At 30.1% G+C, this 19,215-nt stretch overlaps 1 protein-coding gene across 1 annotated transcript; it reads left to right on the top strand.

The window, feature by feature from the left end:
• The first annotated feature begins 16,901 nt into the window (after positions 1-16,901).
• LOC134838106 (uncharacterized) lies at positions 16,902-18,231 on the top strand. The gene is made up of 2 exons (XM_063853563.1): positions 16,902-18,039; positions 18,105-18,231. Exon 1 carries the CDS (start codon positions 16,961-16,963, stop codon positions 17,723-17,725), a length of 765 nt encoding a protein of 254 aa, XP_063709633.1. The 5' UTR covers positions 16,902-16,960; the 3' UTR covers positions 17,726-18,039; positions 18,105-18,231.
• The last annotated feature ends 984 nt before the right edge of the window (positions 18,232-19,215 follow it).

Below are 19,215 nucleotides of genomic sequence, written 5' to 3'. Positions count from 1 at the left end.
TAATCACCTATTCATGTTATATTTTTCAGAAGGCACCACATCCCTTCGGAACACATCCGAAATTACTTCCCGAACTGCTTGACATTCGGGGTCATACTCGGGTTGCGAACTAATCAGCATCTCGAGTTGCCGTTCGATCGCCGTCCAACGAGGTCTCAGCAGCTCTCGCTCTCCCTCTTCCCGTCGCTCCATGCCTTTTAAATAGAAACTAACCTCCTTGGAGATGCAGCTGGAATTGTTCCACCGGGTCCTCATTACGATCTCCATCCATTTTTTTTCTCCTTAATCCCGCTAGGCGATGCCAATTATGACAAATTCAATTTACGGGAGAAAAGCACGTTTTTAATTTTAGCAAATTAATTTATTTAGAATTGTTCTTTTATGTCTTAAGCGCTTGAAGTCTAGTGACTAACTGAGCTTCTCATGTTGCGCACTCAGGTTATTAAGATTACACCCTTTGTTTCCACATTATTATTTTTCAAGTAATTTTAAATTTCTTCCTCAAAAAGACAAAATTCTTAATTTTTAGATGCAATATCATCCTTCGTAGGGATTTCCTGCGTATGGAATTTTTTTTTGTTCTTCAGTGTAATGTATTTGTTCTTAAAAAAAAAATTCTCTTCCTTTTAAGATAATTCTCGTAATATTCGTCTTTAAATCTTCTTATGTCGACATGTAAAGGACATGCAAATATTTTAAATCACAATCACGTCGCAAAACACATTTCAACAAATGGATTACCGATCTTGATGCATTGTCATGTCAACAAATTACATTGCCGGCCCGTTACCTTCGTCTTTGTCGTTCCAATAAATCTTGTAGATTTACTTGTTGTGTTGTCCTTTGCATTCGATTTTCCCATGTAATAAAGTTACACAATGTTGTAACATGACAAGTCTCCGTTGTTGATGAAAAAAAAAAAAAATTTAAAACATTTTGAAATCCCACGAGAAATTTGTGTGTTTTATGTTGCGGAATTGCTGTTGCGGTGTGAACGTCGGAACATCGGAACGGAGGCGCAACCAAAGTAAATTGTTGTTGAAAAATTTACAATACCCTTTTGAATTGAATGGCGTGTTGATGGTGAAAACACGGATCGCGACTGCGAACAAAATTTTGATTGATTACCATATCAAAAACTCGTTTAAAATGTAAAAAAGTTGCTTTTTTTTCGGTGGCAAAGTGCTGGTTCGAACGAATCGAATGAGGAACACATTAAAAGGGTAGCTTAACAAAAGACTTGGCTCTGTCGTCGTCGCGTTGCATTTGGCAAGTTAATCCTTTGTCGTTAATCGTTCGCAAGAGTTATCACATCATCATCATCATCAACAATAACAACACTGAGTAAAAGAGTTAAAATGTTATTTTGTATTCAAATTTATTCATCATACTCATTAATAATGCTTTTATTTTAACTTGACAATAATTCATTTGGTACATTTACTTATCGTTATCTGTGTGTCTACTGCTTAGATTGGCGTAAACACACGTCATTATTCAAATTTTCAAAACATGTGAAAAGTAGTTAACGCTAAAAAGATAAAATTAGCAATTAATTTTTAGGGATTTCAAAAGGCACCAAGAAAGTATGAAGGAAGAATAATTATAGTGAGTTTAGTACAATGGCAAGAATTTATTCACGTGGTTTAAATGATAAGAAGACGCTCCTCCTTCTCACATGTGTTCATTTAATAAATTACATTCAATCAATTTAATTTCGTCTCGTGTGTAGTGAAATTTAAAATTAAATGAGTGGCATGGAAAATGTTTTACATGTGAAGCTAATTTAAAATTGATAAAGAAAGGTTGAAATTAAAAGTTTTAGGAAGGAATACTTGGAAAAAACTTTCCTATGGGTAAGTTTTAATAATTTTCAGAAATTTTTTAATTTAATATCTAAATTGTTCTTCTGTTTATAAAATATTTTGTAAAAAAACAAACTATCATAATAATAAAAATATAAACAATTTTTTTTTCTAAAATATTATTTTTGAGCAAAGTTATAAGATTCATATTTAAAAATAAAAAAATTAAAAAAAAAGTTTTTTGTTTTAAAAGTTTTTAATTTCTAGATAAAAAAATATTTTTAAGTTGAACCTTTTCAGTGTTTTCACAAATTTAAAAAATGTTTTAAAACTAAAAAGTGTGCTAAAAAAATTTCGATATGATCAAGATTGTTTTGAAAAAAGTTAAAAAAATAAAATTTTGCTCGATTAAATCTTCGAATCAATTTCAATTGATCCAAACCAAGCTGATGAATTAAATATAAACGAAAAATGCAATTTTAGTGCATTTTTCGCGCTGTAAAACCTCGAAAACTTTCGAAAAGTATTCCTGTCTAATTTCACACCCCTTTTCACACATATCACATTGTTTTCCAGAACTACATCGTCGATGATGATAATGATAATGTTACCAAAATTACTATAACATCAAACAAATGAATATATCCATTCCTCACTTTCCTCATTTTAATGCTTTTACAATAAAACAATACATCCACAAGTGCTGCCATTACAATAAGAAAGCAAACATACGTCTTGTTTTCATTCTTACCACATCCAACCTTAACACTGGATAAGAATCGAAATGTAAGGGAAATGCTTAGCTTATGTTAGAAAGCAACATCTCTTACCACATCCAACCTTAACACTGGATAAGAATCGAAATGTAAGGGAAATGCTTAGCTTATGTTAGAAATTGCCTAATCTCTAATAATAATAAATAAAACGCCGTAAGAGTTTTATTTAAGAAAACTATTTCAAGAAAATTAGAAAGTCAGAAAAAGGGGTAAGTAAAGTCACCCTCTCGTAGAAAGAAATAGTAAAATTTTGTAATGAAATCACTTTCAAATGAACAACCACACACGCACACTTATCACTTTACTCAAAATTTGAATAATGAAGTCCTTTGTTCCATGTTATTATTATTCAAGAAAAGTTTTCCGATATCTTTTAGTTAGTTTGATAGTTCGCTACATGCATTAAGGTAATGAATATGTTAACAAGACATTTTGGGATTGGCTTCCTTCTGCGTGTGATTCTTGGACTGTTATTAAAATTTCATATATTTTCAATCAGAAATTCACACGACAAGGTGTCGTTCGAGGAAGGGTTGTGCCACGCCGAAGAGATCAAGGAAAAAGGATTATAAAACATATAATTTGACATCCGTTTGTACTTTTCATAGTTTTAATCTTCAAAGTAATTGGAGTTTTAGTCCTCACACCACTTTTTCGGTAACTTTCTTAGTGCCTTTTTGCTTCTTTGTCGTAAAGGATGACACCAACACTCACCGCAGTGGTTTTGCATGGCATTGACAAGATTTTTCAATTAAGAAAAGTAGTTGAGAAATATTATGACGATGATAAACTTTTCATAAGTATGCAAAGAGAAGTTTATCAAGGATTGTTTTATTTGTCTTTTCACTTTGCGCAACTACTTTTCATTCGATTTTAGTAGTCATTGCAAAGTTGTTTGTCTTTAAAAGTCATTATAAAACTGAATTTTTTATCATTGTCGTCATTTATCAATAAAAAACATTTTTTTTTTCTTAAAAATCACCCCTGAGGGAATTGAGAATGAGAAAAATATTTATTTACATAAAACAGACAAAAACGAATCTTCAGTGAGTGATAGATTGAATCTGTTTTGCAAAACAAAAAAAAATATTCACCAGATCTTTTTCTGCCAATAATCCACAAGAGAGACTTGCCAAAATATGATAATCGCATATAAATATTATTGGGAAAAAAAATTAGGGAAAAAGTTGATTTGAGAATCAAATGTTTGCGATAATCTATCATCTGTTCAATTGCAATAAATCAGCATATAATTGAGTTAAATAATGACTGATTAGGGATTTTTTCACTCTCTTTCTATTTTTGAGACATGACACCATTTATTGACGAAATTGCCATCAACTTGACCCTCTTTTCCGAATTTAATTCAAATTTTGACAGATTATTTGTAACATTAATGAATTAATGTCCGAAAGTGATCCAGCGTGTCCTGCATACCCCTTTGAAATGACTGAATGAAGTGTATTTGAGATGAAAGTGAACGGAAGAGTGATTTTTTGATGTCCTTTGGGACTCTTGTTCGTGGCTAGGTCCGTTCATCGCCGCTTACCGCAAATTTATTCATGAAAAATATGGAAAAAATAGAAGAATTTAATCGACATTATTGGTAATAAATCATGTGGTGGTTGTCAAAATAGGAAAAAATGGGTAATAAAAGTGTTATTTTTTGTGTTAAAAGGATGAAAAATATGGAAATCAGATGGAAAGTGGACGAAAAAAGTGTCTATGATTAATGGGTTTGTGGCGAGAGTAGTGAAGAATTTTTTCTGTTTTGATGGATTTAAAAGTTTCTATTTTTGTTTTGTTTAAATTAAGTGTAAGTTTTTTTCTTTCAAATTGAAAATTTGATTATTTTGATTATTTTCCATGTTTAAATAAATTGTTTATAAAAAGTGAATAACTAATAACTGAATTTTTTCGAAATTTTTTTAAGTTTCTAAATTTATTTTTTCAAAATAAAAAAAAAGTATTAATAAAAAAATTAAAAAGAAAAAAATTTTAAAACATTTTTTTTTTGTATTTGATAAAATTTTTAGAAAATTTTTTTAATAATTTTTAAACAAATTTTTGTAAGTTTGAAAATTTTTGAAAAATTTCTGATGACAAATTTGAACTTGAAATTTTCGAAAAGTTCGGTTTAAAATTATTAAAAAAAATTTTTGGGTCACTTTTTTTAAATACTAAAAAAAATTCTATTTTAATTTTTTTTTCATGACCTAATATTTTTTATTATTTCGATTATATAAAAATTTAAATTTTGAAATTTGAAAAAATTAAAAAAAAAAATAATTTCTAAAAGTTATTTTTTCCTCAGTCTTTTTTTTTTTTTTACAAATTTTGCACAATTTTAATATTTTTAAATTTTAATTTCATACAAATTTCACTCTTCTCCAAGTTTAAAATGGTCATTAACTTTATCTTCCAAGTGACAAACGAACCAACTACAACGACCAAGCAATTACACACCCAAAATGATTAAATTGTTGCAATTACTCCTGACTTTTCATATTTATTATTCGCCATATATTTTATTTAAAATATTGCAAGTATACGAGTGTTCCATTCATATTTTTAATAAATATCCTTCGAGCCTTCTCTCGTCTGGTGCTCACCCGTACACCAGCAATTTAACTCTAAATGCTTCTAAATTATCGTCATAAATTTCGAGAAATATTAGAATCGATTAAGTGGCATATTGTGGTTTTTGCCAGATAAAATTTTATAGATGGCTTTAAATTAATGTTGTGATTATCTGTTTCTCTCCTTCGGGATGAATGGTAAATCAATGAATTTTTTTTTCTCTCTAATATTTATGATAAACTGCTATGCTTGACATATTTTTACCCTTGCCGAGATGGCAAAAAATAGTGAAAAATATTATTGTCTCCCTAGATACTTTTAATGCCAAACTACTGACACGTATATTGAACTCCATTATCTAAATTGCGGCACATCATTTTTCAAACAAAAAATAAAATAAAATAAAAAAATGCTTATAAGAAAAATGAGTATCACATTAATGTTGAATAATATTGCAGTTCGTTGTCTTCTTGTTCCGTATAAATAAATGGTAGGAAAATAAAATTTTATCATGTGTCAAGTCATCCATGGAGAATGCTTTCTCTCTCCTTTTATCTAATCTAAACGATTATTATATTAAAATGACGGTGATTTTTCATAATTTAACCATTTTTCGTATTTTTTTATCATTTCACAGAAACTTTTTGATGATGATTCACCAGCAGCATAGCAAAAGTTCAAGCCAGGAAAAGGTTCTTCATTAAAAATTCAAGCATCGAAATGTAATTGAATGCCTTGTAAATTGAAAATGTTGTAATGCGTGGAGACACTTAATAACATATGCAAATAGAATTTTGGTTGGTGGTGACGCGACGACGGCGAGATTTGTAATTTCCACGTAATTTCTAGAGGAGAGAGTGACAAAAACATGCAGTTAGTTACAAAATGATGATTTAATTATGAAGTAAACAAGGTGAATATTGATTAGAATTATTTATGGCGATCAATTTTATCGCACATTCGCATGACAGACACACGAACAAAGTGCTGTTGATTTGGAGTTTGTGTTGTTGAAGTGTGCAATAGTAACACTTATGGTGTGGAAAGTAGACGATTGTTCAGATAAATTAGATGAAATTGATGACAATGGAGGTGATTGCTGGTAAAATTGTGGAATGAGAAATTATGTTTTGGTAATTTAATGATAAAAGTAATTTTCAGAAATTTATTTTTGCAGTTGAACGAATTTTAAAATCTACAGAATGAAGTATTTCAAAAATTTTAAAAAAAGTTTGAAAAATCGTACTTCATGTAGGATGAAGAATAAATTTGCTCCACAAAGACGTTGACAGAATGAAGCAAATTTACTTGGGCGTCATAAAATTTTCAAAAACTATTTTTGACATTTGTATGGGATTTTTTCAAGGAGGGGGGGGAGTAAAAACATAAAAAATTGTCTTTTTGTCATTTTTTTAAGTTCGTGAAAGAGGGGGGCAAATCAAGAAATCGTACTTTATAGGTAGGATGAAGAATAAACTTGATAAAGACACAAAGCAGTTACTTTACAAGACCTTGGTGCAACCAAGAGCATTTTATTCCTTGCAACCGATGAGACACTGAAAAAGCTTCAAATACTCTGCATCCTCAATTCTCCTGAGAGACAACAGATCCAACGTAAAATCAATGCTGCGGAATACGCATCTGCTGAATGTGCTGTTAAGTAATTTCAAACCATCTCACGGATCGCCATAAAGTTGTTTAACAAGATCATTACGTGATCTTTATCTTGTCAAACCCATAAAAATTTGTAACATCTTCCTCTTGCAGGACCATTTCTCCAAAGGGACAATAAGTAATTTACTTCCATTTGTCGCATCTCTCATTCATCTAAATGCATTGGCCAAAAACTGGTTTGCGTTCAAATTGCCTTTAATATCGTCTAATGTTGTGCCATAACATTAAATAACATGTTTATTTATTGCAAAGAATAAATTATTGTCACATCTTTCTTTTATTTTTATTTTACTTTTACAACAAGTTACATTTGCATTGAATGTCCTCCTCCTTTCACGGCACAAGAGACAGGATGTTTTCGAGAAAGACGACATATTATTTATGGGAAAATGGTGTCAAATTTCACGCATTTCTCTTCAACTCTTCAAATGACGAGGAAGAAGAAGGGAAAGGGTCCGAAATTGAATTGTTTTGCGGAGACGGATGATGAAAACCCATTATGACCACAATTTGCAAATAAATGGTCTTAAACTAACTTTACAAGATATTCTAATGTTTATTAAATAGAGTGTATTATTTTTTATTATCTTGTTTTTTTTTTCTTTGCAGCTTTTGTTACGACCAAGAGGATGAGTGAACGGGTAAAAGAATAACAGAGGAACGGAACATATTTTGCTAAAGGGGCAATCTTTACGTGTTTATTGTGTGAAAGTTTCCTGTCCTTTCCTTTCTTTTGTACAGAGAAGAGATTCTTTCACTCGGCGCGCAAACAAAAAAGGGGAAGTTCATAATGGGCAATTATTCAAAACATAAGAAAATATGAAAGAAATGCGTGAATGACAGGATGGTGCAACGCAAAAAAGAGACTGACAATGGACATTTTTATTAATATTTATTACAACATTCTGAAAATATTGGGAATATTTTGTGTCATAAATCTCCTAATAAAATATCCAATCTATCTCCATGTAATAATGATCTCTTCAGACAAATATTTTAATACATGATAATCATATTTTGGTACACACATACACAGGACGCAGAAATTATGATGTGCAAATGTAATTTATGAGTTATTGATAGTAGTCGGCGAGTCTATCGTTAATATTTAATAACGTGTGCAGCGGCAGAAGCACCGAGGAACGCAATGAATATTGGAGTGCCGTGTTTTGGGATAATATTACTTGATCGTTTTATTGTTGTTATGGGCTGCCTGTAATGAATATTTATGTCTGTCTAATTAAATATTTAATTTTGTGTCGTTATTCGGAGAGAGATGTCATAAAATGTAAGAGAAAAATGACAAAAAGTTTTTTTTTGTGGAAAATTATGAATCACTATTTGTAGAATAAAAAATTAAGATAAAAATACGTATAATTTACATAAGACTGTTTACAATTTTAACTGAATTTTAAAATTAAAAAAAAAAAAAAATAAAAAAAGTCGTCGTTAGAAGAACGAAGTTAACTTGAGAAGTCGCATTTCTTCTAGATTATTGAAAGTACCTCGAACTTGAGAAGTCAGAGACCTTTCTTCCAGATAACAACTACAAGAAAGTAAATCGACATCGCACCTATTCCTCGCTTCATCAGATTCTACCATCCTTTTCGACTTCAATGGACTTCAGAAAAGAATTGAAATTAAGAACGAATTGAAAAGAATAAAGTACAGATAAGTTTCCTGTGACTCTAGGCTTTTCCCTCTAAATATTTGATTTAAATAAAGTAATTTTTAAAAAATAAAATAATTATAAGTGAAAAATTAAAAAAATCACGTGGTCTTAAATTAATTAATTTAAAAAATAAATCTTTAATTTTTTATAAATAATTAAAAAAAATTAATTCTTATTTTCAAATTTTAAATTATTTTACAAAATTCGTAAAAATTTTAAAGAATTCAATAAATCACGTTTTAAAAATTTAAAAACCACGAGGTAGAAATAATCATAAATAAAAAAACTTTTCTAATTTTTATTTGCAAAAAAAAAAAACTTTTCGACTTAATTTAATTTTTCCAACCTTTTGAGACTTTCCATGACATAACATGACACAAAACACACACACTCAATTTCTCTTCCACTCGCATGTCAACAACATCTTTGTTTTCCATATTATTATTCATTTATTAAAAAAAGACAAAATTGAGAGAAACCTCATCATCGCACTTGTTAAAAATTTTTGCCATGCTACTGGAGCGATTTGTGCGGGCGATACGTATTATTTACGATTAAATTATGGTAAAATCCAAATAACTTATCTCTTTTTTGGCACGTTTACATTTCTTTTTCTCATATTTTCCATTTATATTATTGCCACTCCACTCCGTTTGTCGCCACATATGAATATTTTAACTAGCACGATGGAGAGAGAGCGATATGAATATCATCTTGTTTGCATAATAAGGATGGAGCCACTGAATCTATTTATTTTTGTCATGGCAAGTTGTTGTTATTATTTGTTTTTAGTTTTCCTCAAGTAGAGACGACTCTCGACGACGACGACGACGACTCTAGTGGCAAAAGTGTCGAGAAAAAGGCAAGAAAAAGTTTTAGTCATATTTTGATTATTTCATCTCTTCTTGCTTGTTTCTCTTTTGTGGAAAATCATTCGAATGGAAATCACTTTCCCGAACGACTTTTGTGTGCAATTCAAGGCAAAGACAACGAATGCAGTAAATTAGTTTTTCTCAAACCCGCAAATAAAAAAAACGTGGTAGAGAGGTATTTATTTTTGCAGATCCAAAGGATGAGATAAGAGGAAAAACAAAAGTTTATTTATTTGTCTATCTATTATATTATGCTAAAAAATAAGGTTATTTCCACACATGTTCGTTTCACATCACAACAAAATCTAATCATGATTTTTCTGTCTCCATATCGACATCGTCCCTGTGTTTTTTTACGTGCATCATCAAACGAAATAAAAAAAAATCATACATGCGTAACCAATGTCCGATAGTTTATTTACTGATCCTGTTATGGAGCAGAGAGTTCATCATGATTAAATTAGAGGGTTTCATGTCAGTGATATGATTGAAAAATAATACCTTTCCGTATTTTATTATTTTAAACAAGATTTTTCAATCATAATGACGTTAAGTCCAACTTTTTTTTTCTTGATTCAATTTAAAAAATACTACAAAAAAATAGAGTTGAGTATCATATCACTTTTATTTAACATCATATGCACGACCGCTTTTTAAAAAAGAGATTTGTATGGAAAAAATTGAAGAAAAGGAAGATAGAAATGCATTCGCTTCGATAGTAATAAAGCTAATGAATGACATGGACATGAATGGAACGACAAAAAGGATATCGAGTTACAATTTTATTTTTTTACGTTGTTTGTGAGTAAGTCAACATTGTTTTTCAAAATAAATTTTATTGGAAATAGAATCAAGAGCTGAAAAATCAATTTTTTTTATCAAAAATTCTAATTAAGGCAAATAAATTTTATATTTCTATTTTTTGTCGCCCCCCTCCGATTTTGTCGAAAAAATTCAGGGGGAAAAATAAAAATTAGAATATTTTTGACATTTTTACAGGAAAATCCGTTTCATGCAATTTCGAATTTTTCGAATAATAAAAATTTTAACGCATTGAATATATCAAAGAATAGGTAAATTTGCTTTGATAAGACGTTTTGTAATAAATACAGGTGAAAAATTTTTTAAAGTCACGTGACCAAAATAATTTTTTTTTTCAAAAATTTTAATTTTTACAGGTTTTGTTTAATTTTTCTCTAATTTCAAGTTCAAATAAAAAAATATTTTAAATTAATAAAATTAAAAAAAAATTTAAATTTAATTTAAAACATCCAAAAACGTTAAAAAATACAAACAAAAAATTAAAAAATATTTATTTTTTTTTTATTTCCCATGAAAATCAAAATGAAGAAAAAATTAAATTTATTTGTCTAAATAAATTTTAAAAATAATATTCTAATTTTTTTAATTCAAATTTATTCTTTATTTTCCCAGAATTAATATTTTTTATGGATAAAAAATAATCTAAAAATTTCTCATGTCTCATATTTTTAAAAAGCGAAACAAATCTTAAATTTTCGAAAAAAATTTCTCAAAAAATGACCACACAAAAATAATTTAAATTCATAATTTCCTGATTTAATTTCATTGTCACCAAAGCTTCTCAATTTTTATTCATTATCGCTTCATGTATTAGTTCCAGACCATAATCACTCTCTGGCTTTTTCTTAATCTACATTCAAATAAAAAAAAATCCGAATAATTTTACGATATGACAAACCTTTAATGAAAACATAAAATACAACATGCGTGAAATTTAAATTATGTAAAACCAATGGAAAAATGATGCCTCCCGCATTTATTTTTTTTTATTATTTTTATTAACATGACAAAGGAACATGGTCACTCACTCTAGTTCATCATCATCTGAATATTCATAATCTAAAAAAAATATTGTTCTAGGATGATAATCAATAAATTCATATGTTTCCATGAATTGCTTATAAAAAGCATGATAGGTGGCATGATGATTTTATTAAAAAAAAGGTTTTGTTTATCGTTCTATTCTACTACTAAAAGAGTGAGTAAAATTGATTCTGGACATTTATTACTTTTTTTTTTCTATGAATGACTAATAATTTTTTATGACTCTTCACTAATATTATGCATTAAAATGCTTTCCGAACGCAAATTGGTGTATGATATGGTAAAAAAAAACACGTGTTCCCTCCAATTTCATACAAATTTTCCATACATGCACGGTAATAATGATAGCAAAGTCAATATATATGGCATCGCATCAATCGCTCGTCAATTCCGCACTCGAGTCAGTTCGTCAGTCAGGATGTTTGCATATCAAAGTGACGCTCAACTTTTTTTTTCCTTTCGACTTATAAATAAAAATAATAACACAGAAAAAATTGCGCGCCATATGGTTTAATCCGTATATGCCACGTATGTTATGGTGGTGACACGACGATCACATATCAACATGCGAGGACGAAAAAAAATAAAGAGATGCGAAGGGAAGGGGGAATCTATCTGCTGTACGCTAATTCTTGTATAAACTAACCATAAATTTAAAAAACCGTGCAATTATTTTTTTTTATTATTTGAATCCGCGCGCTTGCTACTAAACATCTAACAAGTGTTTTTTCGCTCTAACGTAGGGTGGCTTACGATAAATATTTTTTTTAATTCCAACATTCATGACGACTACTTAATTTCATTTATTTATTCAAATGCGTTCGCCAAAACATTTAGTCGCGATATTTCATTTTTATATTGCTTTCATATCATTAATTTAATACTTTTTAATCACCGCTTCAGGTTATTTATATCCGGATTTTTTTTTCATGTCTTTTGTTTGTCTCACTTTTCCATACTGAAGCAGGGCGAGGAGTGCATAATATTACCATTTTCATTCCAAATTGGGACGATTGTTAGGACAAACACTGATAATCCGAAGATGGCAACATTGCGGATCGCGGGACCCTTTCCTTCACATTTGCGATGAAAGGCAGATAATGACAGATAATTAGATGGATTTTCGATATTTATGACGAAAATAGTGGCATTTGCGCGAAAATCAAACAGTTTTTTTACGATCGTGCAATTCTATTGGATTTTCAGTCGTAAAATTCGCAAGTCCTTTGGCTGCCTCAAAAATTAAAACAAAAAAAGATTTAAAAGTCGTAAAATTTTGTTGTTGTTATCATCATAGCGAAAAAAAAGATAAAAATCAAAAACATCATTATCGTCATTTATCGGCGTGTTCCCTCTTTCATCATCGTGAATAATTGCTGGAAACAACATCATGAATACATAATTAAATGCCGCTTTAACAACTTTCTTAACGCCAGTCCTTCGGTATGACGGCAGTCCGCATTGAAGTGATAAAAGGAGAGACAGGCGAGTCATAAAACAAAGCTTCTGTTAATGAATTTATTGAAAAAATCGTAAAATTTTATGACAATTGATTCGCACGTCTTCTGATTTGATTATTATTATCATGCAGACGCAATGTTTGGCAAAGGTTTGCATCGCGCAACAAACGGAATCCTATTTAAAGAACATAAAAATTTCCAATCCGAGCATGTCGTAAAATTTAACGGCGCGAAAAAAAGTACGCGCGCGATTATTTCCTAATTTCTTCATTATTATTATTTTATTTTTCTGAAAGTGACACGAAAACAAGGCAAGGCGTCGTTTTTCCGGATTTTTTTTTATTTTTATGTCAAAAATAAATCTTTTAACAAATGATGGAATAAAAAATGCGCAACTAACAAGTTACGATGATGATGCGTATTAAAAAAGTGGATTAACGTGTGATGACAAACAAATACGAATGTGGAGAAAAAAAATTGGAAAATATGTCAACGAAACACGTGAAGAATTTATCTGCTGTTGACAAATGCATTAACGATATGTTGATTTTTATGTGTTTGTGGAATTATTAGCTATTTCGTTTTTTAATGGCGAAATTTGATTTTTAAAAATTGAAATTTTTTTTTTAGTTTTTGAAATTAGCATTCTTGAAATTAAATCTAAACATTTTTCGTAAAAAAAAACTGAAAATTTCATTAAAAATTCATTTTTTTTTTGAAAATTTTGTAAGAATTACAAAAATAATTTAACTAAATATCTAATAAGTTAATTTAAAAAATGTGAAGTATAAAATTCTAAAAAATTATTTTTTTTTAAGAAGAATTCATGAAAATCTTGAAGTTTTTTTCCCATTTTTTTTGAAAAAATTATAAATAGTTTTAAAAAATTTAATTTTTATTTATTTCATCAAATTAAGATTACAGCATTGTAGTTGAAGGAAAAAGCATTAAGCTTAAAAAATCTCATCTTTTCTTTCACATTTTAATTTTGTTGGTCGTGCGCCATTTAATCCGTTGCCATTGAATATATCACAGTCCTTCTTCAGGCCCAGTTGGAGTGTTTTATTTGGTTAGAGTGATCACAGGATGATTTAAATTCTTTTCAAAAACTTTTTAGAAAAATAATCAACTTATAAAATCTTCCAAATCAATAAATTTCACAAAACACAATATTTGTCCTAATTTCCTCATAATTTATTGAACATTTAACACAAAATTCATCGCGAAATTGTCCCATTACTTCCATTCCTTGCTCATTTTCGCACAAAAACTTTTACGGCAAAAAACAAATAATCATTGCAAGAGGCAGCAATTTAATACCCAATTAATTACATTTTGTGTGTTAGATTAAAATTTATATTCGCATTTCACAATTATTATTATAAATCCAGCAATTGCTGCTGCGCTCCAACTCGCGAAAATAATAATATAAGAGTAAATTTTCCAGCACTTACTTTTCTCGCATGGCATGTGGAGAAGTTATAAATAAACGAATGCTTGTTTGCCTAAATCGTTTTGAATGTAAAATAAATCATTTGGTTTATTGTACTTTTGTACATTTGGTCGCTCGAATGCTGGAAAAACGACAGAGAAGAGAAGAGTTCATCTACCGACCAACAACAACAACAACAGAGAAAATATTTATAAGTTAAAATCCATCTCAGTGAATGCGAAAATGTACATAATGGGGATAAATCGTGATAAATTTCATGTGCAAAATATTATTTACGTGGGATTAATAACCAAATAGAGATTTTCCGGACGATTGTTGTGGCGCGCGGGTTAAAAATGGTCACCAAAATATGCGGTAATAAACCAAAAGTATGACAAGTGTTTGTTGGTGTTTCGGTAATAAATCAATAATTTGACACTTGAAATTAATGTTTGGGAAATTATATTGCAATTTCTGCGGGAACGACGACTTACACGCATTTGACGCTGATTAATATTTACTTGTTAGTGGATTAAACGGATAAAAACTCAAAAGACCGTTTTTGGCGTTGTACAAATGATGATTAATTTTTGTGTGCGACTCTCGGTGAAATGAGAAAAGTAATCGCGAGAAAAACTCCGCGGGGGGGAATCGATTAAAATTTTTCATTCACTCGTGTCATGTCAAAAAAAAATATTGAAATGTTTTGCTATTTTTAATATTTGTTTACATTTCACTCACTTCACGAAAAAAAAAATTAAAAAAAGAAATGTAAAGAAGACAAGTGTCTCCAAATATTTTTTTCTTCGTCGTCGACAACAAACGCGCGCGAAACAAAAGATTCTTTTTCATAATTTATGTCGTCTTTTAATGGCAATTGAATCGTAAGCAAGGCAGTGAAAAACATCTTACGTCTTGTAAATAAATAGCATTTTCAATATGATTGCACGAAATAGGGAGTTTCTTTTTAATGTAATGGATACTTTTGAACGAAGTACATGAAAAAAATGAAGAAGAGTACTTTTTTTGTGAAATTTCTTCATCATTTTTATAAAAAAAAAATCTAAAGCGTTTGAATGAACAAGTTTCAAGTACATTGTCAACAATGTTGTTTGGAAAAGTGCTTTTGGCGCCCCATTTAATGCAGCAATAATAAGCAGAATAATGTGGCGATTCAAAAAAAATTTCGTTTGAAGGACATTTATGCTGTAAAGTGACTCAAAACACGGATAAAAATGGAATAAGAGTCAAGTGCATTTCGTTTTGAGTGATGAAGTGAAGTGAAATGAGTGGAAAAACGAGAAGCGCTGTGGGAGGTCGAAAGTTGTTGAAATGAAAAACTTGCAATTTTTATGCAAATTTTAGAGGTTTACTGACAAAGTAGCAAGCACTGACAAAGTATATTGAACAACAATTAAGTCTGTGTTTGGTTAACAAAGTTTTGCATTGATTAAAGAAATTTACTTATCGGAAGAAAATATTGACACTTGGTAAATAAAAATAGCAAAAATTGATAAATACTAAAAAGTAATAAATAAAAAAAAATAAATATAAAAAAAAATATATTAAAAAAATGTATATTATAAAAATATATTAAAAAAAAATATATATTAATTTAAAAAAATTGTATCATTGTGATACAAAGTTGCAATTTTAACAAGGTGATAACATGTAAAAGTGCAGTGTTAAAATGTAAGTTTTAATGTTGCATGTTACATTGCAACGATATTAATTGATAAGAATTTATTTGACTTGTAGAATACTTTAAGTTTCGATAAACTCACAGTTTTTTTTTGTGATGACAAACTTTAAATATTTTTTTTAATCGAAGATTAATAAAACCAGAGGTGTAGAAAAATACCAAAAAATTTAAAAATTTTCCAATTAGAAATGTTTGTGAAGAAAAAAGTGGTAAAATATGATTTTGTTAACTAATTCTTTAAAAGTAACTGTTTCAATCTTGATTTAAATAGTAGGAAGTTGTCAGTGCGTCTTACTTCTGAAGAAAGACTGTTGAAGAAGTTGATCCCTTCATGAAAAAATGTGGCGTGAGTAATTTGTTCGAGACATTGGTATTTGTAATCCGGAACTTTTTCTTGTGTTGTGGTCATGTCGGTCCTGAACAAGAGGTTAACACAAGCCCCTTGTTTATTCCTTTTTAGTTCGCTTTTTTTGCTATTTTTTTTAATTTGCTTTTTTTTACTATTTTCAACTTGACGAATATAAATGATCTATTTCTGAAGTTGAAAACTTCTTATATAACATATTTTTTTAATATTTTTTTTATATCATTTTTTTTTGTATTTTTTTAATGTATTTTTTTATATATTTTTTTAATATATTTTTTAATATGTTTTTTTAAATATATTTTTTTAATATATTTTTTTTTTTTTTAAATAATTTCTTAAAAGTAATTGTTTCAGTCTTGATTTGAATAGTAGGAAGTTGTCAGTGCGTCTTACTTCTGAAGGAAGACTGTTGAAGAAGTTTATCCTTTCATGAAAAACACTGTGGCGTGAGTAATTTGTTCGAGACATTGGTATTTGTAATCCGGAACTTTTTCTTGTGTTGTGGTCATGTCGGTCCTGAACAAGAGGAATTGTAAGATTCAGCCTCAGTTCGAATATTTTAGCCCTTTCGTTTTTGAATTTTTATACCTTCCTGAAAATGTGTTAAAAAGCGATTATAAGTTACACCCCTGAAAAGTAAATATATATAAATTGTCCACTTGGAATACAATTCTTCAGTTTATCAGCAAACTCATCGGTGATAAAAGTGTCGCACCAAAAGTGATTCATTTGTTATCGAACATTATCAGTTAAAATGTATTACCTCGAATTTCTATCAATTTTTCTGTTGTTAACACCTTTGATCAACTCTGAAACAGTTGACTATCCGACAGAAACGACACCGAATGACAGTGATCCCCGAACCCAAGCTACTGGCGAAGGCTCTTACTACGAATACATCGTGCGAAATGTCATCCGTAACAGTTTCTATTACCCTCGTATTCAAAGTCAGAACGGCGTTACACCCTTGGAGCAAATGGTCTACTACTACCACCTTCAAATGACTCATATCGACTTGATGTGGACTCGCAACTGGGAACGCACACATCGTCATGGCTATCCATCAGTCTTCCAATTACCTTCACGAGCAGTTCGATATCACTACAACCATGACGTTCCCTACCAGTTCCCCGATGGCATTGAGAGAACATTGGACAGCCATCGCTTGAATTGCACTGAATGTATTCGACAGTTCCATTGCAATGTGGAAAACCTTCATAATCATCGTTCGAATCGATACATGCCAAATCCTGAACAAAAGTATGAGAGACGCACCACGATTCCTGAGATAGAAATTGAACTAGAAAGTCAGCAGAGAAGTTGGTTACCACAAATGGTATCAACTAATAAAGCAATGAACACAACTCAACTAGCTGAAGAGAGATCATTTGTTTGTGCGGGACCTTCGCATGGTTTCACGACGACCACTACTGAAGATTCGCTGGAACATCAATTGAAGAAAGTTCGGTATGATTTTGTGAGAGATGAGCTTCGAAGACGACGTCGTACTCATGCTTAATGAAGTTTGAAATAAATTTAGAACAGTATTGATTACCTAGGTTTTTAAACCGCGACGATGCTACCTCAATTTTAGAATCATTTTCAGTAGACATTTTTGTGGTCATAAAATAAATTCGTAGTACGAAACAATTAGATCTTTAGTCTCTGAAGTTACTTACCAGTAAAACATTTTGTGTCATCTCCTCCTCCTTCTGTTTGTGAAGTCGAGCAAGAATTGATTGTTCAACTTCTTACATCACTTACTTCACGTCACCATAAAAAAAACGTAAGAAATAATGACGACGATGATGATATCTTACGTCTCAAGTACAGGTAAATTATTCTTTTGTCTTTATACCGGCGACTCCTTTTAAATGTTTTTTTTTTCGTCTGTCTAGCGTTTTCTTCGCTGGATTTGTTGGATCAAACAAGGGGGAAAATAATAATAATTTTTTAATGTTTCTTATCCAACAAACAAATATATATATTGAAATGTAAGATGAAACAAAAGATGACAGACGATGACGACGGTAAACACGTCTTGGATTAATTGTTGTAATCAAGCGTCTTCTTGTTTTTCTCTTACTGTTTCTCAAATGACGACGCGACTTGCAAGTCATAACATAACATGCACTTGTCGTTCTTCTGCTCTTGTGCGTTCTTTTTCAATATTTGTCGGATTATGATAAACAAGATTTTGTCTCACATTATGAACATAGAACCCTTTTTCATATCAATTTAACTCGTGTGTCTCTTGTGTGTTGTTTGCCAGGAGGCACTAATGTCATTGATACATGTTGCTGTCGTTATTGTCTTTAATGATCATCATAAATTTCCAAAGTAAATCCATATACGGGAGCAAAAAAACCACAAACGCATCATTATTCGCACCCACATATGCAACATGCATCTCATTGTGATATGACATTGATTTGATATGATATGTTTATAGTTTGTAATGTTTTGCGATTGTGCATGTGTGACGTGCCGTGCGTGCGTTACTTTTTACGATTATGACTATGATTATTGCGCAAAATTTACATTGGATTAAAGTTGATTAAATTCAATAAAGTATTCGTATGTTTGCCTCCTGTTGTCAATTTGCGGTGGCAAAAGTTGTTACAGGATGGCGCGAAAAAGGGTTAGGCAGGACCATTGATCTCATGTATTAGAAAAGTATTGAAATTTAGAATTTTTTAAACTATTGAAATGTTTTTTTTTTCAGATTTTAAGGAAATTCTAACTTCATCTCGGATTGCAAGATCATCGCATTGAATTCAGTAGGTAAAGTGGCATTTCAAATAGAAGGATGTCAAAATCTCAGATTATTCCTGTGGTAGTGCCATTGTCATGTACAAAGAGTTCTACCAATATAAATGAACTCAATACACAATTTAAAAAATCATTATTTCATCAAAGTGACAAATCGTGGACCTACAATTAAAAGGATTTAAGGTAATTAAGATATATCTAACAGCACATACAATCACATATGCATGTCCGCAATAA

The sequence above is a fragment of the Culicoides brevitarsis genome, chromosome 1 (assembly GCF_036172545.1).
Source record: "Culicoides brevitarsis isolate CSIRO-B50_1 chromosome 1, AGI_CSIRO_Cbre_v1, whole genome shotgun sequence".
Classification (NCBI taxonomy): Eukaryota; Metazoa; Arthropoda; class Insecta; order Diptera; family Ceratopogonidae; genus Culicoides; species Culicoides brevitarsis.
The sequence above is the reverse complement of the archived record's forward strand: the minus strand, read 5'-3'. Positions and strand labels throughout refer to the sequence as shown.

Excerpts from the sequence above, each read along its gene's own strand:
- LOC134838106 (XM_063853563.1), top strand. The coding sequence starts at position 16,961 with ATGTATTACCTCGAATTTCTATCAATTTTTCTGTTGTTAACACCTTTG.